Source organism: Agelaius phoeniceus, chromosome 24 (assembly GCF_051311805.1).
Source record: "Agelaius phoeniceus isolate bAgePho1 chromosome 24, bAgePho1.hap1, whole genome shotgun sequence".
In the NCBI taxonomy this organism is placed as follows: Eukaryota; Metazoa; Chordata; class Aves; order Passeriformes; family Icteridae; genus Agelaius; species Agelaius phoeniceus.
The window spans coordinates 2,092,501-2,115,774 of NC_135288.1; the positions used below are offsets into that span (position 1 = coordinate 2,092,501).

Below are 23,274 nucleotides of genomic sequence, written 5' to 3' on the forward strand. Positions count from 1 at the left end.
CCATTGTGTCCTTATTGTGCCCCATACATGCCCCTACTGTGCCCCATTACACACCCCCACTGTGCTGCCATTGTGCCCCTTTATACACCCTCACTGTGTTCCTGTTGTGCCGCATGAGACACCCCCAGTGTCCCCATTGTGCCCCATTGCACACCCCCACTGCACCCCTTGGACCTACTGTGCCCCTATTGTGCCCCTTTATACACCCCCAGTGTCCCCATTGTGCCCCATTGCACACCCTCACTGCACCCCTTGGACCTACTGTGCCCCTTTTGTACCCCTTTATACACCCCCACTGTGCCCCCATTGTGCCCCCATTGTGCCCCTTTATACACCCCCAGTGTCCCCATTGTGCCCCATTGCACACCCCCACTGCACCCCTTGGACCTACTGTGCCCCTATTGTGCCCTTTATACACCCCCACTGTGCCCCCCTTGTACCTGATGTTCCACCCCTAATACACCCCAAACCCCACTGCAGCCCCTGACCCCCATCCCGCCCCACTGCACCCCAAACCCCACTGCAGCCCCTGACCCCATCCCGCCCCACTGCACCCCAAATTCCATCCCATTGCACCCCAAACCCCACTGCAGCCCCTGACCCCCATCCTGCCCCACTGCACCCCAAATTCCATCCCATTGCACCCCAAACCCCACTGCAGCCCCTGACCCCCATCCCACCCCACTGCTGCCCTTTCAGCACCCCGTTATTGCCCCCATGTCCCTGCTGTCCCCATGTCCCTGCTGGCTCTGTCCCCAGTGTCCCCCACATCCCCTCTGCACCCCCAATGTCCCCTGTGTCCCCCACACCCTCAATGTCCCCCACGTCCCCTGTGTCCTCTACATCCCCAGTGTCCCCCACGTCCTCCCCAGCCCTGCTGCTCCTTCTGTCCCCAGGTCCCTGTCCCAGATGACCCCAAGGTCCCTCACATTCCCCACATCTTCCCCCCTTGCTGATGTCCCCGATGTCCCGTGTCCCTCCCATCCCCAATGTCCCCAATGTCCTGTGTCCCACCCTCAATGTCCCCAGTGTCCCCAGGTCCCCACATCCCTGATGTCTCCATGTCCCCCCTGTCTCCCACAATGTCCCCAATGTCCCCCATGTCCCCCACATCCCTGATGTCCCACAATGTCCCCAGTATCCCCCATGTCCCCCACAGCCCTGATGTCCCACAATGTCCCCAGCATCCCACTCACCCCCAAAGTCTTCCATGGCCTCCCATTCCTAAGTCCCCATGTCCCCTGTGTCCCCCTGTCGCTGATGTCCCCCTGTCCCCATATCCCTGATGTCCCTGTGTCCCCCTGTCCCAACGTCCCTGTATCCCCCATGTCCCCATGTCCCCATATCCCCCATGTCCCCTGATGTCCCCTGATGTGCCCATGTCCCCAGTGTCCCTGATGTCCCCCATGTCCCCTGATTCCCCTGATGTGCTCATGTCCCCGTGTCCCTCTGTCCCTGATGTCCCCAGTGTCCCTGATGTCCCCATGTCCCTGATGTCCCCGATGTCCCCTGACGTCCCCTGATGTCCCCTGATGTCCCCCATGTCCCTTGATGTCCCCATGTCCCCTGATGTTCTCATGTCCCCAGTGTCCCCATGTCCCTGATGTCCCTTGATGTCCCCATGTCCCTGATGTCCCCAATGTCCCTGATGTCCCTGATGTCCCCCATGTCCCCAGTGTCCTCATGTCCCCATGTCCCTTATGTCCCCTGATGTCCCTATGTCTCCTGATGTCCCTTGATGTCCCCATGTCTCCTGATGTCCCCCATGTCCCCTGATGTCCCCTGATATCCCCCATGTCCCTGACATCCCCTGATATCCCCCATGTCCCTGATGTCCCCTGATGTCCCCATGTCCCTGATGTCCCTGATGTGCCCTGATGTCCCCATGTCCCTTGATGTCCCCATGTCCCTGATGTCCCCATGTCCCTGATGTCCCCTGACATCCCCTGATGTCCCCATGTCCCCAGTGTCCCCAGTGTCCCCTGATGTCCCCATGTCCCTGACATCCCCTGATGTCCTTGACATCCCCTGACATCCCCTGATGTCCCCTGATATCCCCCATGTCCCTGACATCCCCTGATGTCCCCATGTCCCTGATGTCCCCTGATGTCCCTGATGTCCCCTGATGTCCCCCCATGTCCCCCCATGTCCCTGATGTCCCCATGTCCCTGATATCCCCTGATGTCCCTGATGTCCCCATGTCCCTGATATCCCCTGATGTCCCTTGATGTCCCCCCATGTCCCCATGTCCCTGATGTCCCCGTGTCCCCACAGAAGCTCGAGGGCTCCAAGAGCCGGGGGCAGCTCCTGATCTTCGGTGCCACCAACTGGGACCTGATTGGCCGCAAGGAGGTGCCCAAGCAGCAGGGTAGGGCTGGCTCATTAACTAATGAACTGCTTAATTAGTCATTAATGAACCATGAGGGGCAGGGGAGGGCTGGCTCATTAACTAATGAACTGCTTAATTAGTCATTAATGAACCATGAGGGGCAGGGGAGGGCTGGCTCATTAACTAATGAACTGGTTAATTAGTCATTAATGAACCATGTGGGGCAGGGGAGGGCTGGCTCATTAACTAATGAACTGCTTAATTAGTCATTAATGAACCATGAGGGGCAGGGGAGGGCTGGCTCATTAACTAATGAACTGCTTAATTAGTCATTAATGAAGCATGAGGGGCAGGGGAGGGCTGGCTAATTAACTAATGAACTGGTTAATTAGTCATTAATGAACCATGTGGGGCAGGGTAGGGCTGGCTCATTAACTAATGAACTGGTTAATTAGTCATTAATGAACCATGAGGGGCAGGGTAGGGCTGGCTCATTAACTAATGAACTGCTTAATTAGTCATTAATGAACCATGAGGGGCAGGGGAGGGCTGGCTCATTAACTAATGAACTGCTTAATTAGTCATTAATGAACCATGAGGGGCAGGGTAGGGCTGGCTCATTAACTAATGAACTGGTTAATTAGTCATTAATGAGCCATGAGGGGCAGGGTAGGGCTGGCTAATTAACTGGTTAATTAGTCATTAATGAGTGGTGTGGGGCAGGGGAGGGCTGGTTAATTAATGGCTGTTAATTAGTCATTAATGAATGGTTTGGGGCAGGGTAGGGGCTCATTAATGGCTGGGATTAATTGGTATTAATTAGTAATCAATGAATGGTTTGGGGCAGGGCAGGGGCTCATTAATAGCTGATTACTTTGGGTTAATTAGTAATCAATGAAGGGTTTGGGGCAGGGTAGGGCCACATTAATGGCTGGGATTAATTGGTATTGATTTGAGGTTAATTAGTAATTAAGAAATGTTCTGGGGCAGGGTAGAGGTCCTTAATAGACAATTAATTAATTGGTATCAATTAGTAATCAATGAAAGGTTTGGGGCAGGGTAGGGGCTCACTAATGGCTGTGATTAATTTGTATTAATTAGTAATCAATGAACATTTTGGGACAGGGTAGGGGCTTGTTCATGGCTGATCAATTAATTAGTTGGTATTAATTAGTAATCAGTGAACATTTTGGGACAGGATAGGGGCTCACTAATGGCTGTGATTAATTGGTATTAATTAGTAATCAATGAACATTTTGGGACAGGGTAGGGGCTCACTAATGGCTGTGATTAATTGGTATTAATTAGTAATCAATGAACATTTTGGGACGGGATAGGGGCTCACTAATGGCTGTGATTAATTGGTATTAATTAGTAATCAATGAACATTTTGGGACAGGATAGGGGCTCACTAATGGCTGTGATTAATTGGTATTAATTAGCAACCAGTGAATGTTTCGGGGCAGGGTAAGGCCTCATTAAGGGGTGATTATTGCTGTTAATTATGAATTGGGGCAGAGCAGGGCCCTCATTCTTGGCGGTGTGATTAATTAATGTTAATTTGTAATTAATGACCTTGAGTGGCATCTCGCACTTTGGGGCAGAATTTGGGTGTCCAGCAGAGCCAAATCAGGGCTTTGGTTATTTCTGATGCATTTATAATTCATTAATTTTGATTGGTTTTATGTAGTTCTAATTAATTAATTAATCAATTAATTAACTGGGGGAGGAGCCTCAGTTTCACCCCTTAATTGGAGCAGGTTTGAGGGGGCACCAGCTCTGCTGCAAAGCCAAATTTTGCTTCTTTTGGATGCATTTATAGTTCATCAATTAATCTCTTTCTTTTCATGGGTTTCTATTTAATTGCTATTAATATCTAATTAATTTTAAAGCTGGTTAATTAGGGAGGAGACACAGTTTGATGCAGTAATTTGGGGTGCACCAGACCTGTGGCAAAGGAAAATGAAAACTCGGTTTAGTTGGAATCTTTAATACTCCATTCATTTTCCTGATTATTTTTATCTATTTCTAATTAATTATTGTCATTAATTACTGGGGAGGAGCCTCAGTTTCACCCCTTAATTGGGGCAGGTTTGAGGGGCACCAGCTCTGCTGCAAAGCCAAATTTTGCTTCTTTTGGATGCATTTATAGTTCATCAATTGATCTCTTTCTTTTCATGTGTATTTATTTAATTGATATTAATATCTAATTAATTTTTAAAGCTGGTTAATTAGGGAGGAGACACAGTTTGATGCAGTAATTTGGGGTGCACCAGACCTGTGGCAAAGGAAAATGAAAACTCGGTTTAGTTGGAATCTTTAATACTCCATTCATTTTCCTGATTATTTTTATCTATTTCTAATTAATTATTTTCATTAATTACTGGGGAGGAGCCACAGTTTCACCCCTTAATTGGGGCAGGTTTGAGGGGCGCCAGCTCTGCCAAATTAAACCTCTGCTTCATTTTCAGCTCACTAATTATATCCTTCTTTTCAGGGGACCTAATTAATGAATATTAAAAATTAGCATTTAAATTAATTAATGTTTAAAATGAACGAGCTGGGGGCGGAGTCACAGTTTCAGGTTTTAATTTGGGGCCTGAATTTGGGAGGCACCAGCGCTGCTCGTTAGGGATGCCTGGAAAGTTCATTAATTAAGAACTCGTTAATTGGGGCAGGTTTGGGTGCCCCGGCCCTGCTGTGCCCCCCCCCTGTGGGTTTGTCCCCATTTCCTGGCTCTGTCCCCAAATCCACCCTCAATTCCTGAGGGAATCCTGGGGATTGTCCCAGCGATTTTCCCAGAGGATTTTCCCGGTATTCCCAGATTTCCCAGATGATTTTCTGGGATCATTTTCCTGGATTTTCCCTGATCATTTTCCTAGATTTTCCTGGATATTCCTGAATGATTTTCCTGGGTTATTTTCCCAGATTTTCCTGGATGATTTTCCCAGATTTTCCTGGGTTTTCCAGGATGATTTTCCCAGGTGATTTTCCTGAATATTCCCAGATTTCCCAGATGATTTTCCTGGATTTTCCCTGATCATTTTCCTGGATATTCCTGAATGATTTTCCTGGATTTCCCCAGTATTCCCAGATGATTTTCCTAGTTGATTCTCCTGGATTTTCCTGCATTACTTTCCTAGATTTTCCCAGTATTCCCAGATGATTTTCCTGGGTTATTTTCCCAGATTTTCCAGGATGATTTTCCCAGATTTTCCTGGGTTTTCCAGGATGATTTTCCCAGATGATTTTCCTGGATGATTTTCCCGGTATTCCCAGATTTCCCAGATGATTTTCTGGGATGATTTTCCTGGATTTTCCCTGATCATTTTCCTAGATTTTCCTGGATATTCCTGAATGATTTTCCTGGATTTCCCCAGTATTCCCAGATGATTTTCCTGGTTGGTTTTCCCAGGTTTTCTTGGGTTATTTTCCCAGAATTTCCTGGATTATTTTCCTGGATGATTTTCCCAGATTTTCCAGGATGATTTTCCTGGATTATTTTCCTGGTATTCCCAGTATTCCCAGATGATTTTCCTGGGTTATTTTCCCAGAGTTTCCTGGATTCTTTTCCTGGATGATTGTCCTGGATTTTCCAGGATGATTTTCCCAGATTTTCCTGGGTTTTCCAGGATGATTTTCCCAGGTGATTTTCCTGAATATTCCCAGGTTTCCCAGATGATTTTCCTGGATTTTCCCTGATCATTTTCCTAGATTTTCCTGGATATTCCTGAATGATTTTCCTGGATTTTCCCAGTATTCCCAGATGATTTTCCTGGGTTATTTTCCCAGATTTTCCTGGATGATTGTCCTGGATTTTCCAGGATGATTTTCCCAGATTTTCCTGGGTTTTCCAGGATGATTTTCCCAGGTGATTTTCCTGAATTTTCCCAGATTTTCTCAGATGATTTTCTCAGATGATTTTCCTGGATGATTTTCCCGGTATTCCCAGATTTCCCAGATGATTTTCTGGGATGATTTTCCTGGATTTTCCTAGATTTTCCTGGATATTCCTGAATGATTTTCCTGGATTTCCCCAGTATTCCCAGATGATTTTCCTAATTCATTTTCCTGGATTACTTTCCTAGATTTTCCCAGTATTCCCAGATTATTTTCCTGGGTTATTTTCCCAGAGTTTCCTGGATTCTTTTCCTGGATGATTGTCCTGGATTTTCCAGGATGATTTTCCCAGATTTTCCTGGATGATTTTCCCAGATTTTCCTGGGTTTTCCAGGATGATTTTCCTGGATGATTTTCCAGGTATTCCCAGATTTCCCAGATGATTTTCTGGGATGATTTTCCTGGATTTTCCCTGATCATTTTCCTGGATATTCCTGAATGATTTTCCTGGATTTCCCAGTATTCCCAGATGATTTTCCTAGTTGATTTTCCTGCATTACTTTCCTAGATTTTCCCAGTATTCCCAGATTATTTTCCTGGTTGGTTTTCCCAGAGTTTCCTGGATTCTTTTCCTGGATGATTGTCCTGGATTTTCCTGGATGATTTTCCTGGATGATTTTCCTGGATGATTTTCCCAGATTTTCCTGGGTTTTCCAGGATGATTTTCCCAGATGATTTTCCCGGTATTCCCAGATTTCCCAGATGATTTTCTGGGATCATTTTCCTGGATTTTCCCTGATCATTTTCCTAGATTTTCCTGGATATTCCTGAATGATTTTCCTGGATTTTCCCAGTATTCCCAGATGATTTTCCTGGGTTATTTTCCCAGAATTTCCTGGATTATTTTCCTGGATGATTGTCCTGGATTTTCCAGGATGATTTTCCCAGATTTTCCTGGGTTTTCCAGGATGATTTTCCCAGAGGATTTTCCCAGTATTCCCAGATTTCCCAGATGATTTTCTGGGATGATTTTCCTGGATTTTCCCTGATCATTTTCCTGGATATTCCTGAATGATTTTCCTGGATTTCCCAGTATTCCCAGATGATTTTCCTGGTTGATTTTCCTGCATTACTTTCCTAGATTTTCCCAGTATTCCCAGATTATTTTCCTGGGTTATTTTCCCAGGTTTTCCTGGATGATTTTCCCAGATTTTCCTGTATTATTTTTCTGGATATTTTCCCAGATGATTTTCCTGGCTGATTTTCCCAGATGTTTCTGTATTATTTTCCTGGATTTTCCCAGATGATTTTCCTGATTTTTTTCTGGATTTTCCTGGATTATTTTCCCAGTATTGCCAGATGATCTTTATGGCCGATTTTCCCAGATTTTTCAAGATTATTTTCCTGGGTTTTCCAGGATAATTTTCCCAGATTTTCTTGTATTATTTTCCTGGATTTTCCCAGATGATTTTCCTGAATTTTCCCAGATTTTCTCAGATGATTTTCCCAGATGATTTTCCTGGATTTTCCCAGATTATTTTCCCAGTATTCCCAGATGATTTTTATCACTGATGTTCCCAGATTATTTTCCTGGGTTTTCCAGGATAATTTTCCCAGATTTTCCTGTATTATTTTCCTGGATTTTCCCAAATGATTTTCCTGGATTTTCCCAAATGATTTTCCTGAATTTTCCCAGATGATTTTCCTGGATTTTCCCAGATTATTTTCCCAGTATTCCCAGATGATTTTTCTGTATATTCCCAGATTATTTTCCTGGGTTTTCCCAGACGATTTTCCTGAATTTTCCTGGATTTTCCCAGATGATTTTCCCAGATGATTTTCCCAGATTATTTTCCCAGTATTCCCAGATGATTTTTCTGGATATTCCCAGATGATTTTCCTGGATTTTCCCAGATGATTTTCCCAGTATTCCCAGATGATTTTTCTGGATATTCCCAGATGATTTTCCTGGATTTTCCCGGATTATTTTCCCGGTATTCCCAGATGATTTTCCTGGATTTTCCCAGATTATTTTACCAGTATTCCCAGATGATTTTTCTGGATATTCCCAGATGATTTTCCTGGATTTTCCCAGATGATTTTCCCAGTATTCCCAGATGATTTTCCTGGATTTTCCCAGATTATTTTCCCGGATTATTTTCCCGGTATTCCCAGATGATTTTCCTGGATTTTCCCAGATTATTTCCCCGGTATTCCCAGATAATTTTTCTGGATGATTTTCCCGGATGTTCTCGAATGATTTTCCTGGATTATTTTCTGGATTATTTCCCGTACTATTTTCCCAGACTGTTCTTTTCCCAGCTGCTTTTCCCATCCCTCTCTTTTCCCGGCCGCGTTTCCGGGCGCTGATCCCGCGCTCCTTCCCGGTGTTTTCCAGCGGCGTACCGGAACCTGGGCCAGAACCTGTGGGGGCCTCACCGCTACGGGAGCCTGGGGGGGCTGCGCGTGCGCTCGGTGGTGTCGGGGCCCTGCGCCGCCCACAGCCTCCTGATCACGGCCGAGGGCAAGCTCTGGAGCTGGGGTGAGCGGGATCCATCCAGGGAAACCCGGCTGGGAGAGGGGGATCCATCCTGGGAACAAGGCTGGGATAATGGGATCCATCCAGGGAACCTGGCTGGGATAGTGGGAGCCATCCCGGGAACACGGCTGGGAGAGGGGGATCTATCCAGGGAACCAGGCTGGGAGAGCGGGATCCATCCTGGGAACGCCCCTGGGAGAGCGGGATCCATCCAGAGAACCTGGCTGGGATAATGGGATCCATCCTGGGAACCTGGCTGGGATAATGGGATCCATCCTGGGAACGCCCCTGGGAGAGCGGGATCCATCCAGAGAACCTGGCTGGGAGAGCGGGATCCATCCTGGGAACCTGGCTGGGATAATGGGATCCATCCAGGGAGCCGGGCTGGGATAATGGAATCCATCCGGGGAACCTGGCTGGGAGAGCGGGATCCATCCCGGGAACCCTCCCAGGATAATGGGATCCATCCCGGGAACCCTCCCAGGATAATGGGGTCAGCTGGGGAACCTCCCTGGGATAGCTGGATCCATCCCAGGACCCCCCCCCACAGGATAGCGGGATCCATCCGGGGAACCAGGCTGGGAGAGTGGGATCCATCCTGGGAACCTGGCTGGGATAATGGGATCCATCCAGAGAACCCCCCTGGGAGAGTGGGATCCATCCGGGAAACCCGGCTGGGAGAGCGGGATCCATCTGGGAAACCTGGCTGGGATAATGGGATCCATCCGGGGAACCCTCCAGGAGAGCGGGATCCATCCTGGAAACCCAGCTGGGAGAGCGGGATCCATCCCGGGAACCTGGCTGGGATAATGGGATCCATCCAGGGAACCCTCCCAGGATAATGGGGTCAGCTGGGGAACCCCCTTGGGATAGTGGGATCCATCTTGGGAACCAGGCTGGGATAATGGGATCCATCCAGGGAGCCTGGCTGGGATAATGGGATCCATCCCAGGAACCAGGCTGGGAGAGGGGGATCCATCCGGGGAACCAGGCTGGGATAGTGGGATCCACCCAGGAACCTGGCTGGGATAATGGGATCCATCCGGGGAACCAGGCTGGGATAATGGGATCCATCCGGGGAACCCGGCTGGGAGAGGGGGATCTATCCTGGGAACCTGGCTGGGATAATGGGATCTGTACTGGGAACCTGGCTGGGATAATGGGATCCATCCCGGGAACCAGGCTGGGATAGTGGGATCCATCCAGGGAACCCAGCTGGGATAATGGGATCCATCCCGGGGAACCTGGCTGGGAGAGTGGGATCCATCCCGGGAGCCTGGCTGGGATAATGGGATCCATCCCGGGAACCTGGCTGGGAGAGTGGGATCCATCCTGGGAACCTGGCTGGGATAGTGGGATCTATCCGGGGAACCTGGCTGGGATAGTGGGAGCCATCCCGGGAGCACGGCTGGGAGAGTGGGATCCATCCAGGGAACCCCCCTGGGATAATGGGGTCAGCCGGGGAACCCCCTTGGGATAGTGGGATCCATCTTGGGAACCAGGCTGGGAGAGCGGGAACCCCCCTGGGAACTGGGCTGGGATAATGGGATCCATCCAGGGAACCCCCCCAGGAGAGCAGGATCCATCCAGGGAACCCCCCTGGGATAATGGGGTCAGCTGGGGAACCCCCCTGGGATAGTGGGATCCATCCCGGGAACCTGGCTGGGAGAGCAGAACCCATCCCAAGAACCCTCCCAAGATAATGGGGTCAGCCGGGGAACCTCCTTGGGGTGATGGGATCCATCCCTGAAACCAGGCTGGGATAATGGGATCCATCCTGGGAACTGGCCTGGGATAATGGGATCCATCCTGGGAAGCAGGCTGGGAGAGCGGGATCCGTCCCAGGAACTGGGCTGGGATAATGGGATCTGTACTGGGAACCCCCCTGGGAGAGCGGGGTCATTGGGAACCCCTGGGATAACAGGATCAGCCAGAAACCCCTGGGATTCTGGGATCAGAGGGAACCCCTGGGATAACGGGATCAGAGGGAACCCCTGGGATTCCAGGATCAAAGGAAACCCCGCTGGGATTCTGGGATCAGAGGGAACCCTTGGGATTCTGGGATCAGAGGGAACCCCAGGGGTAGCAGGACCAGTGGGAACTCCCCTGGGATTCCGGGATCCAAGGGAACCCCTGGGATTCCAGGATCAAAGGAAACTCCCCTGGGATTCTGGGATTAGAGGGAACCCTTGGGATTCAGGGATCAGAGGGAACCCCTGGGATAATGGGATCAAAGGAAACTCCCCTGGGATTCTGGGATCAGAGGGAACCGTTGGGATTCTGGGATCAGAGGAAACCCCAGGGGTAGCGGGACCAGTGGGAACTCCCTGGGATTCCGGGATCCGAGGGAACCCCTGGGATAATGGGATCAAAGGAAACCCCCCTGGGATTCCGGGATCAGAGGGAGCCCCTGTGACTCGGGGGTTTTTGGGGTACCACAGGGCGGAACGAGAAGGGGCAGCTGGGCCACGGGGACACGAAGCGCGTGGAGGCGCCGCGGCCGATCGAGGCCCTGGGCAGCGAGGCCATCGTGGCGGCCGCCTGCGGGCGGAACCACACCCTGGCACTGACCGGTACCGACCGGGACACGGGGCCTGGATCCGGGAAACGGCCCTGGGTCCTGGGAAATGGGGCTGGATCTGGGAAACGGGGCTGGATCTGGGAAATGGGGCTGGATCTGGGAAACGGGGCTGGATCTGGGAAATGGGGCTGGATCCGGGAAACGGGGCTGGATCCTGGGAAATGGGGCTGGATCCGGGAAACGGGGCCCTGGATCCGGGAAACGGGGCTGGATACTGGGAAACGGGGCCCTGGATCCTGGGAAACGGGGCCGGATCCTGGGAAACGGGGCCCTGGGTCCTGGAAAATGGCCCTGGATCCTGGGGAAACGGGGCCCTGGATCCTGGGGAACGGCCCTGGATCCTGGGGAACGGCCCTGGATCCTGGGAAAAGGGGCTGGATACTGGGACACGGGGCTGGATCCCGGGAAATGGGGCCCTGGATCTGGGAAACAGCCCTGGATCCTGGGAAACAGCCCTGGATCCTGAGACATGGGCCCCAAGGAGACGGGGCTGGATCCCAGGAAACGGGGCTGGATCCTGGAAAATGGCCCTGGATCCTGGGGACACGGCCATGGATCCTGGGGAAACGGGGCTGGATCCTGGAAAATGGGGCTGGATCCCAGGACACAGCCCTGGATCCTGGGAAATGGCCCTGGATCCTGGGACACGGGACTGGATCCTGGGGAAACGGGGCTGGATCCCAGGATATGGGGCTGGATCCCAGGATATGGGGCTGGATCCTGGGGAAAGGGGCTGGATCCTGGGAAATGGCCCTGGATCCTGGGAAACGGGGCCCTGGATCCTGGGGAAACGGGGCTGGATCCTGGGAAACAGGGCCCTGGATCCTGGGAAACGGGGCTGGATCCTGGGGAAATGGCCCTGGATCCTGGGAAATGGGGCTGGATCCCGGGACACGGGGCTGGATCCTGGGAAACGGGGCCCTGGATCTGGGAAACGGGGCTGGATCCTGAGATATGGGCCCCAGGGAAATGGGGCTGGATCCTGGGGACATGGCCCTGGGTCCTGGAAAATGGCCCTGGATCCTGGGAAACGGGGCCCTGGATCCTGGGGAACGGCCCTGGATCCCGGGAAACGGGGCTGGATCCTGGGGACACGGGGCCCTGGATCCTGGGACACGGGGCTGGATTCTGGAAAATGGCCCTGGATCCTGGGGACACGGCCATGGATCCTGGGGAAATGGGGCTGGATCCTGGAAAATGGGGCTGGATCCCAGGACACAGCCCTGGATCCTGGGAAATGGCCCTGGATCCTGGGAAATGGCCCTGGATCCGGGAAATGGGGCCCTGGATCCGGGACACGGGGCTGGATCTGGGAAATGGGGCTGGATCCCGGGAAACGGGGCTGGATCCTGGGAAACGGGGCCTGGATCCGGGAAACGGGGCCCTGGATCCGGGACACAGGGCTGGATCTGGGAAATGGGGCTGGATCCTGGGAAACGGGGCCCTGGATCCTGGGAAATGGGGCCCTGGATCCTGGGAAACGGGGCCCTGGATCCTGGGACACGGGGCTGGATCCTGAGATATGGGCCCCAGGGAAATGGGGCTGGATCCTGGGGAAACGGGGCCCTGGGTCCTGGAAAATGGCCCTGGATCCTGGGAAACGGGGCCCTGGATCCTGGGGAACGGCCCTGGATCCCGGGAAACGGGGCTGGATCCTGGGGACACGGGGCCCTGGATCCTGGGACACGGGGCTGGATTCTGGAAAATGGCCCTGGATCCTGGGGACACGGCCATGGATCCTGGGGAAACGGGGCTGGATCCTGGAAAATGGGGCTGGATCCCAGGACACAGCCCTGGATCCTGGGAAATGGCCCTGGATCCTGGGGAAACGGGGCTGGATCCCAGGATATGGGGCTGGATCCTGGGGAAAGGGGCTGGATCCTGGGACACTGGGGCAGATCCCAGGAAACTGCACTGAATCCCAGGCAATGGCCCAATCCTGGGAACCTGCCCCATCCCAGGAAACTCCTCTGATCCTGGGAAAGCTGCACCAAATCCACTCCTTTCCTGGGAATACTGCCCCAAATCCACCCCATTTCATCCCCCAAATCCCAGGAAAACTGCCCCAAATCCTCCCCTTTCACCCCCAAAATCCACCCTTTTTGTCTCAAATCCACCCCTTTTTCCCCAAAAATCTGGGAAAACTGCCCCTAAATCTGCCCATTTTGCTCCAAATTCTGGGATAACTGCCCCAAAATCATCCCTTTTTTCCCCCCAAATCCACCCCTTTTCCTTCAAAATCCGCCCCTTTTCCCCCAAATCTGCTCCTTTTGCCCCCGAATTCTGGGAGAACGGTCCCAAAATCCCAGTTTTCCGCCCAGAATTCCCGTTTTCCCCGCAGAGAGCGGCTCCGTGTTCGCCTTTGGGGAGAACAAGCTGGGCCAGCTGGGGCTGGGGAACCAAACGGACGCCGTGCCCAGCCCCACCCAGGTACGGACCCCAAACCCGGGATTTGGGGCAAATCCGGGGATTTTGGGGCAAATCCGGGGATTTTGGGGCTTTTAGTGACAAATTCCCTAAAAACCCCTCAGGGTGCACAATTCCCTCCCAGCCAGGAGCTGTTCACAGGTGCGGTGGGGAGAGGAAAAACCAGGATTTGGAAATGAATTTTTGAGGATTTTAGGGATTTTCTGATGGAAGTTCCTTTTGTTTTTTCCTGTTTCCCAAATTTTTTGATCCTGTTTTACCAGCTTTTCCTGCAGGTCAGGGGTTTCCCAATGGAAAATTCCCCTTTTTTCCTTTTTCCTGTGTTTTGTGATCCAGTTTTTCCTGCTTTTCCCGCAGATCAAGGATTTCCCATGGAAATTCTCCTTTCCCCACATTTCTCTGATCCTGTTTTTCCTGCTTTTCCCATGTTTTTCTGATCTCTTTTTACCTGCTCTTCCCATGTCCTTGATCCCATTTTTCCTGCCAATCAGGGATTTCCCATGGAAATTCCCCATTTTTTCCTTTTTCCTGGCCTTTCTGATCCCATTTTCCAGCTTTTCCTGCATTTCTGATCCTTTCCTGGCATTTCTGATCCATTTTCCAACTTTTTCTGATCCCATTTTCCCGGCTTTTCCTGTGTTTCTGATCCCCATTTTTCCTGGCTTTTCTGATCCCCTTTTCCCATGTTTCTGATCCCCCTTTTCCCCTTTTTCCAGGTTTTTCTGATCTCATTTTCCTGGCTTTTCCTGTGTCTCTGATCCCCATTTTCCTGGCTTTTCTGATCCCATTTTCCCAGCTTTTCCCATGTTTCTGATCCTCCTTTTCCCCTTTTTCCTGGCCTTTCTGATCCCATTTTCCAGCTTTTCCTGCATTTCTGATCCTCATTTTCCATTTTTTTCTGATCCCATTTTCCTGGCTTTTCCTGTGTCTCTGATCCCCATTTTTCCTGGCTTTTCTGATCCCATTTTCCCTGCTTTTCCCATGTTTCTGATCCCCCTTTTCCCCTTTTTCCAGGTTTTTCTGATCCCATTTTGCCGGCTTTTCCTGTGTTTCTGATCCCCATTTTCCCCCTTCTCCCGCATTTCTGATCCCATTTTCCCGGTTTTTCTGATCCCCTTTTCCCATTTTCCCGGTTTTTCTGATCCCGTTTTCCCGGATTTCCTGACCCCATTCCCGGTTTTTCCCAGATCCTGTACAATGGGCAGCCGATCTCCAAGCTGGGCTGCGGGGCCGAGTTCAGCATGGTCATGGACTGCAAGGGGAACCTGTATTCCTTCGGGTGCCCCGAGTACGGCCAGCTGGGTACGGCATTTGGGATCATGCCATGGGAATGGGATTTGGGATCGTCCCATGGGAATGGGATCACCCCGTGGGAATGGGATTTGGGATCATCCCATGGGAATGGGATCACCCCATGGGAACCTGTATTCCTTCGGGTGCCCCGAGTACGGCCAGCTGGGTACGGCATTTGGGATCATCCCATGGGAATGGGATTTGGGATCACCCCATGGGATTTGGGATCACCCCATGGGAACCTGTATTCCTTTGGGTGCCCCGAGTACGGCCAGCTGGGTACGGCATTTGGGATCATCCCATGGGAATGGGATCACCCTGTGGGAATGGGATTTGGGATCATTCCATGGGAATGGGATCACCCCATGGGAGCCTGTATTCCTTCAAGTGTCCCAAGTATGGCCAGCTGGGTACGGCATTTGGGATCCATGGGATCCCCCTGTGGGATCATCCCATGGGAATGGGATTTGGGATCGTCCCATGGGAATGGGATTTGGGATCACCCCATGGGATTTGGGATCACCCCATGGGAACCTGTATTCCTTTGGGTGCCCCGAGTACGGCCAGCTGGGTACGGCATTTGGGATCATCCCATGGGAATGGGATCACCCCATGGGAGCCTGTATTCCTTCGGGTGCCCCGAGTATGGCCAGCGGGGTACAGGATTTGGGATCCATGGGATCACCCTGTGGGATCACCCCATGGGAATGGGATTTGGGATCGTCCCATGGGAATGGGATTTGGGATCACCCCATGGGAACCTGTATTCCTTTGGGTGCCCCGAGTACGGCCAGCTGGGTACGGCATTTGGGATCATCCCATGGGAATGGGATCACCCTGTGGGAATGGGATTTGGGATCATTCCATGGGAATGGGATCACCCCATGGGAGCCTGTATTCCTTCAAGTGTCCCAAGTATGGCCAGCTGGGTACGGCATTTGGGATCCATGGGATCCCCCTGTGGGATCATCCCATGGGAATGGGATTTGGGATCGTCCCATGGGAATGGGATTTGGGATCATCCTGTGGGAATGGGATCACCCCATGGGAACCTGTACTCCTTCGGGTGCCCCAAGTATGGCCAGCTGGGTATGGGATTTGGGATCCATGGGATCATCCCATGGGATCACCCCATGGGAGCCTGTATTCCTTTGGGTGACCCGAGTACGGCCAGCTGGGTACGGGATTTAGGATCCATGGGAATGGGATCACCCCGTGGGAATGGGATCACCCCATAGTAGTGGGATTTGGGATCATCCCATGGGATTGGGATCACCCCATGGGAACCTGTATTCCTTCGGGTGCCCCGAGTACGGCCAGCTGGGTACGGCATTTGGGATCATCCCATGGGAGTGGAATCATCCCATAGTAATGGGATTTGGGATCGTCCCATGGGAATGGGATCACCCCGTGGGAATGGGATCACCCCATGGGAACCTGTATTCCTTCAGGTGGCCAGAGTATGGCCAGCTGGGTATGGGGTTTGGGATCCATGGGATCACCCCATGGGAATGGGATCACCCCATAGTAATGGGATTTGGGATCGTCCCATGGGAATGGGATCACCCCATGGGAACCTGTATTCCTTCGGGTGTCCCAAGTATGGCCAGCTGGGTACGGGATTTGGGATCTATGGGATCACCCTGTGGGATCACCCCGTAGGAATGGGATCACCCCATGGGAATGGGATTTGGGATCATCCCATGGGAATGGGATCACCCCATGGGAACCTGTATTCCTTCGGGTGTCCCGAGTCCGGCCAGCTGGGTACGGCATTTGGGATCATTCCATGGGATCACCCCGTGGGAATGGGATCACCCCATAGTAATGGAATTTGGGATCATCCTGTGGGAATGGGATCACCCCATGGGAGCCTGTATTCCTTTGGGTGTCCCAAGTATGGCCAGCTGGGTATGGGATTTGGGATCTATGGGATCACCCCATGGGATCATCCCATGGGAATGGGATTTGGGATCGTCCCATGGGAATGGGATCACCCCATGGGAGCCTGTATTCCTTCGGGTGCCCTGAGTATGGCCAGCTGGGTTCGGGATTTGGGATCCATGGGATCACCCCATAGTAATGGGATTTGGGACCATCCTGTGGGAATGGGATCACCCCATGGGAATGTGATTTGGGATCATCCCATGGGATTGGGATCACCCCATGGGAACCTGTATTCCTTCGGGTGTCCCGAGTCCGGCCAGCTGGGTACGGGATTTGGGATCACCCCATGGGAGTGGAATCACCCCATAGAAATGGAATTTGGGATCATCCTGTGGGAATGGGATCACCCATGGGAGCCTGTATTCCTTTGGGTGTCCCAAGTATGGCCAGCTGGGTATGGGATTTGGGATCTATGGGATCACCCCATGGGATCATCCCATGGGAATGGGATTTGGGATCATCCCATGGGAATCTCTATTCCTTCAGGTGGCCAGAGTATGGCCAGCTGGGTATGGGATTTGGGATCCATGGGATCACCCCGTGGGAATGGGATCACCCCATGGGAACAGGATTTGGGACCATCCCATGGGAATGGGATTTGAGATCATCCCATGGGAATGGGATCACCCTATGGGATCACCCCATGGGAACCTGTATTCCTTTGGGTGTCCCGAGTACGGCCAGCTGGGTGTGGGATTTGGGATCTATGGGATCATCCCATGGGAATGGGAATTGGGATCACCCCATGGGAACCTGTATTCCTTTGGGTGGCCGGAGTATGGCCAGCTGGGTACGGGATTTGGAATCATTCCATGGGATCATCCCGTGGGATTAGGGCTGGTTTGGGATCATCCCGTGGAGTGGGGGCAGTTTGGGATCATCCCGTGGGATGGGGGCAGTTCAGGATCACTCTGTGGGGTCAGGGAAGTTTAGGATGACCCCTTGGGATGGGGCGGTTCAGAATGACTCCATGAGATCGGGGCAGTTCGGGATCACCCTGCGGGATCGGGATGACCCTGCGGGATCGGGGCAGTTTGGGATCACCCTGTGGGATCGGGATCACCCTGTGGGATCAGGGCAGTTCAGGATGACCCTGTGGGATCGGGGCAGTTCAGGATGACCCTGCGGGATTGGGGCAGTTCGGGATCACCCTGCGGGATCGGGATGACCCTGCAGGATCAGGGCAGTTTGGGATCACCCTGCGGGATTGGGGCAGTTCGGGATCACCCTGCGGGATCGAGATCACCCTGCAGGATCAGGGCAGTTCAGGATCACCCTGCGGGATCGGGGCAGTTCAGGATCACCCTGTGGGATTGGGATCACCCTGCAGGATCAGGGCAGTTCAGGATCACCCTGCGGGATCAGGGCAGTTTGGGGTGACCCCATGGGATCAGGGCACTCCGGGATGACCCCACAGGACGCTCAGGTTGCTGTGCCCCGTTCCCGTTGCAGGCCACAATTCCGACGGGAAGTTCATCGCGCGGGCGCAGCGCATCGAGTACGACTGCGAGCTGCTGCCGCGGCGCGTGGCGCTGTTCGTGGAGCGCACCAAGGACGGGCAGGTGCTGCCCGTGCCCAACGTCGTGGTCAGGGACGTGGCCTGCGGGGCCAACCACACGGTACGGGAATGTGGGAATGTGGGATAATGGGATTGGGATAATGGGAATGGGTCAGGGACATGGCCTGCGGGGCCAACCACACGGTACAGGAATGTGGGAATGTGGGAATGTGGGATTGGGATAATGGGAATGGGTCAGGGACATGGCCTGTGGGGCCAACCACACGGTACGGGAATGTGGGATAATGGGATTGGGATAATGGGAATGGGTCAGGCACGTGGCCTGCGGGGCCAACCACACGGTACGGGAATGTGGGATAATGGGATTGGGATAATGGGAATGGGTCAGGCACGTGGCCTGCGGGGCCAACCACACAGTACAGGAATGTGGGATTGGGATATTGGGAATGGGTCAGGGACATGGCCTGTGGGGCCAACCACACAGTACGGGAATGTGGGATTGGGATAATGGGATTGGGATAATGGGAATGGGTCAGGCACGTGGCCTGCGGGGCCAACCACACGGTACAGGAATGTGGGAATGTGGGATATTGGGAATGGGTCAGGGACATGGCCTGTGGGGCCAACCACACGGTATGGGAATGTGGGATCGGGATAATGGGATTGGGATAATGGGAATGGGTAAGGGACATGGCCTGCAGGGCCAACCACACGGTATGGGAATGTGGGAATGTGGGATAATGGGAATGGGAATATGGGATTTGGGAATGGGAATGGGAATGGATGCAGGAATGAGAGAGCAGGAATGGGACTGGGAGAAGGAGAATGGAAAGAAGAAGACAGGAATGGGAGAGGGCAGCTCTCAGCCCCTGCTCCCCCATCCCAGCTGAGGCTGCATTCCCAGGAATGTATTTTCCTGGGATTTGGGGTTTGGGATCTCTGAGGCCCTGCTCCCTCTCTCCCAGCTGGTGCTGGATTCCCAGAATCGTGTCTTTTCCTGGGGTTTGGGATTTGGGGTTTGGGATCTGGGATCTCTGAGGCTGTTTTCCCTGTCTCCATCCCAGCTGGTGCTGGATTCCCAGGAATGTCTTTTCCTGGGATTTGGGGTTTGGGATCTCTGAGGCTGTTTTCCCCATCCTGGCTGGTGCTGGATTCCCAGAAGCACGTGTTCTCCTGGGATTTGGGATCTGGGATTAGGGATCTCTGAGGCTGTTTTCCCTGTCTCCATCCCAGCTGGTGCTGGATTCCCAGAAGCGCGTGTTCATTTGGGATTTGGGATCTGGGATCAGGGGTTTGGGGTTTGGGATCTGGGATCTCTGAGGCTGTTTTCCCCATCCCAGCTGGTGCTGGATTCCCAGAAGCGCATGTTCTCCTGGGATCTGGGATCTGGGGTTTGGGATTTGGGATCTCTGAGGCTGTTTTCCCGTCCCAGCTGGTGCTGGATTCCCAGAAGCGCGTGTTCTCCTGGGATTAGGGGTTTGGGGTTTGGGATCTGGGATCTCTGAGGCCATTTTCCCCATCCCAGCTGGTGCTGGATTCCCAGAAGCGCGTGTTCTCCTGGGATCTGGGATCTGGGATCTGGGATCTGGGGTTTGGGATTTGGGATCTCTGAGGCTGTTTTCCCTGTCCCCATCCCAGCTGGTGCTGGATTCCCAGAAGCGCGTGTTCTCCTGGGGTTTGGGGTTTGGGATTTGGGATCTCTGAGGCTGTTTTCCTGTCCCAGCTGGTGCTGGATTCCCAGAAGCGCGTGTTCTCCTGGGGTTTGGGGTTTGGGATTTGGGATCTCTGAGGCTGTTTTCCTGTCCCCATCCCAGCTGGTGCTGGATTCCCAGAAGCGCGTGTTCTCCTGGGGCTTTGGTGGCTACGGGCGCCTGGGCCACGCGGAGCAGAAGGACGAGATGGTTCCCAGGCTGGTGAAGCTCTTCGACTTCCCGGGACGCGGTGCCGCCCAGATCTACGCGGGATACACCTGCTCCTTCGCCGTCAGCGAGACCGGTGCGACACGGCTCTGGGAATGCCGGGGGGGGGGGCGGTGAGATGGGTGGGATACAGGATCTGGGATATGGGATATGGGAATGCTGGGGAGGAATAGCAGTGAGATGGGTGGGATATGGGATACGGGATATGGGAATGCTGCGGGAGATGGCAGTGAGATGGGTGGGATATGGGACACGGGGTCTGGGAATGCCGGGGGGGGGCGGTGAGATGGGTGGGATACGGGATCTGGGATATGGGAATGCTGCAGGGGATAGCAGTGAGACGGGTGGGATACGGGGTTTGGGATTTGGGAATGCTGCAGGGGATGGCAGCAAGATGGGTGGGATACGGGATTTGGGATCTGGGAATGCTGCAGGGGATAGCAGTGAGACGGGTGGGATACGGGGTTTGGGATATGGGAATGCCAGGGGGGAATGGCAGTGAGATGACTGGGATATGGGATTTGGGATAATGGGAATGCTGGGGGAATGGCAGTGAGATGGGTGGGATACGGGATCTGGGATCTGGGAATGCCGGGGGGGTGGCAGCGAGATGGGTGGGATACGGGATTTGGGAATGCTGGGGAGGATGGCAGCGAAATGGGTGGGATATGGGATTTGGGATATGGGAATGCTGCGGGGATGGCAGTGAGATGGGTGGGATATGGGATTTGGGATATGGGAATGCCAGGGGGGAATGGCAGTGAGATGAGTGGGATATGGGATTTGGGATATGGGAATGCCGGGGGGATGGCAGTGAGACGGGTGGGATTTGGGAATGCCGGGGGGAATGGGAGTGAGATGAGTGGAATACGGGATCTGGGATCTGGGAATGCCGGGGGGGTGGCAGCGAGATGGGTGGGATACGGGATACGGGATAATGGGAATGCTGGGGGAATGGCAGTGAGATGGGTGGGATGTGGGGTTTGGGATATGGGAATGCTGGGGGGGTGGCAGTGAGATGGGTGGGATACGGGATTTAGGATATGGGAATGCTGCAGGGGATAGAAGTGAGATGGGTGGGATTTGAGATTTGGGAAGGCTGGGGAGGATGGCAGCGAGATGGGTGGGATACGGGATTTGGGATATGGGAATGCCGGGGGGATAGCAGTGAGATGGGTGGGATTTGAGATTTGAGAATGCTGGGGGGATGGCAGTGAGATGAGTGGGATATGGGATACGGGATCTGAAAATGCCGGGAGGGTGGCAGTGAGATGGGTGGGATATGGGATCTGGGATATGGGAATGCTGGGGGGGTGGCAGTGAGATGGGTGGGATACGGGATACGGGATATGGGAATGCTGGGGAGGAATGGCAGTGAGATGAGTGGGATTTGGGATACGGGATATGGGAATGTTGCAGGGGATGGCAGCGAGATGGGTGGGATACGGGATTTGGAATTCAGGATTTGGGAATGCTGGGCGTGATGGCAGCGAGATGAGTGGGATATGGGATCTGGGACTTGGGAATGCCGGGAGGGATGGCAGCGAGACAGATGGGATTCAGGATTTGGGAATGCTGGGGGTGATGGCAGCGAGACGGATGGGATTCAGGATTTGGAAATGCCAGGAATGCTGGGGGGGATGGCAGTGACACCAGTGGGGACCTGGGATTCGGGAATGCTGGGAATGCCGGGTGGGCTGGCAGCGAGACGGGTGGGATTTAGGATATGGGATTTGGGAATGCTGGGGGGGATGGCAGTGAGCCGGGTGGGGATCTGGGATTTGGGAGTGCCAAGGGGAGATGGCAGCAAGATGGGTGGGAATGCAGGGTCTGGGATTTGGGAATGCTGGGGGAGATGGCAGCAGGACAGGTTGGATTTCCAGGATCCCAGCATTTGGGAATGCCAGGGAAGCCTTCAGCAGGACAGGTGGGAACTGGGATTTGGGATTAGGGAATGCTGAGGGGGCTGTCAGTGAGACAGGTGGGAATTTGGGATTTGGGAATGCTGGGGGACAGCTGTCAGTGGGACAAGTGGGATTCCCAGGATCCCAGGATTTGGGAATGCTGGGAGAAAGGTGGACTGACAGGTGGGATTCCAGGGATGCAGGATTCAGGAATGCTGGGCAGGCTGTGGGATTCCCAGGATCCTGAGATCTGGGAATGCCAGGGGAGCTGTGGCCTGACAGCTGGGATCCCAGGGATCTCAGGATTTGGGAATTCTGGGGGGAGCTGTTACCTGACAGGTGGGATTCCCAGCATTGGGAATTCCAGGGAATCTGTACCTTGACAGATGGGATTCCTGGGATCCCTGACAGATAGGATTCCTGGGAATGCTGGGATTTGGGAATTCTAGGGGGAGCTGTTACCTGACTGGTGGGATTCCTGGGATTTGGGAATTCTGGGATCTGTACCCTGACGGGTGAGGTTCCTGGGATCCCTGACAGTTGGGATTCCTGGGATTTGGGAATTCTGGGATCCGTGCCCTGACAGGTGGGATTCCTGGGATCCCTGACAGTTGGGATTCCTGGGATTTGGGAATTCCTGGCTCCCTTGCAGGTGGATTGTTCTTCTGGGGCGCCACCAACACCTCCCGGGAATCCACCATGTACCCCAAGGCCGTGCAGGATCTGTGCGGGTGGAAGATCCGCAGCCTGGCCTGCGGGTGAGCGCTGGCCCGGGAATTCCCGACCCCAATCCCGGGATCTGGGGCCCTGGGACACTCAGGGATCAGGGATTGCCTCCCTTGCAGGAAGAGCTCCGTCATCGTGGCAGCCGACGAGAGCACCATCAGCTGGGGGCCCTCGCCCACCTTCGGGGAGCTGGTACTGAATCACACCCCAAATAAACCCCAAATAAACCCCAAATAAACCCCAAATCTCC

The 23,274-nt window shown here is 53.4% G+C and overlaps 1 protein-coding gene across 4 annotated transcripts in view; it reads left to right on the forward strand.

Annotated features, from left to right (window-relative positions):
- Window positions 1-23,274, forward strand: part of RCC2 (regulator of chromosome condensation 2) — a 31,813-nt gene that overhangs the window by 2,881 nt on the left and 5,658 nt on the right. For all 4 annotated transcript variants that reach the window (XM_077190142.1, XM_077190144.1, XM_077190145.1 and 1 more), the window contains 9 exons: window positions 2,275-2,368; window positions 8,568-8,711; window positions 11,150-11,281; window positions 13,631-13,719; window positions 14,904-15,018; window positions 18,409-18,575; window positions 20,290-20,470; window positions 22,951-23,056; window positions 23,144-23,216. In XM_077190142.1, the coding sequence (XP_077046257.1) occupies window positions 2,275-2,368; window positions 8,568-8,711; window positions 11,150-11,281; window positions 13,631-13,719; window positions 14,904-15,018; window positions 18,409-18,575; window positions 20,290-20,470; window positions 22,951-23,056; window positions 23,144-23,216 (1,101 nt within the window). The remainder of the gene's footprint in view (window positions 1-2,274; window positions 2,369-8,567; window positions 8,712-11,149; window positions 11,282-13,630; window positions 13,720-14,903; window positions 15,019-18,408; window positions 18,576-20,289; window positions 20,471-22,950; window positions 23,057-23,143; window positions 23,217-23,274) is intronic.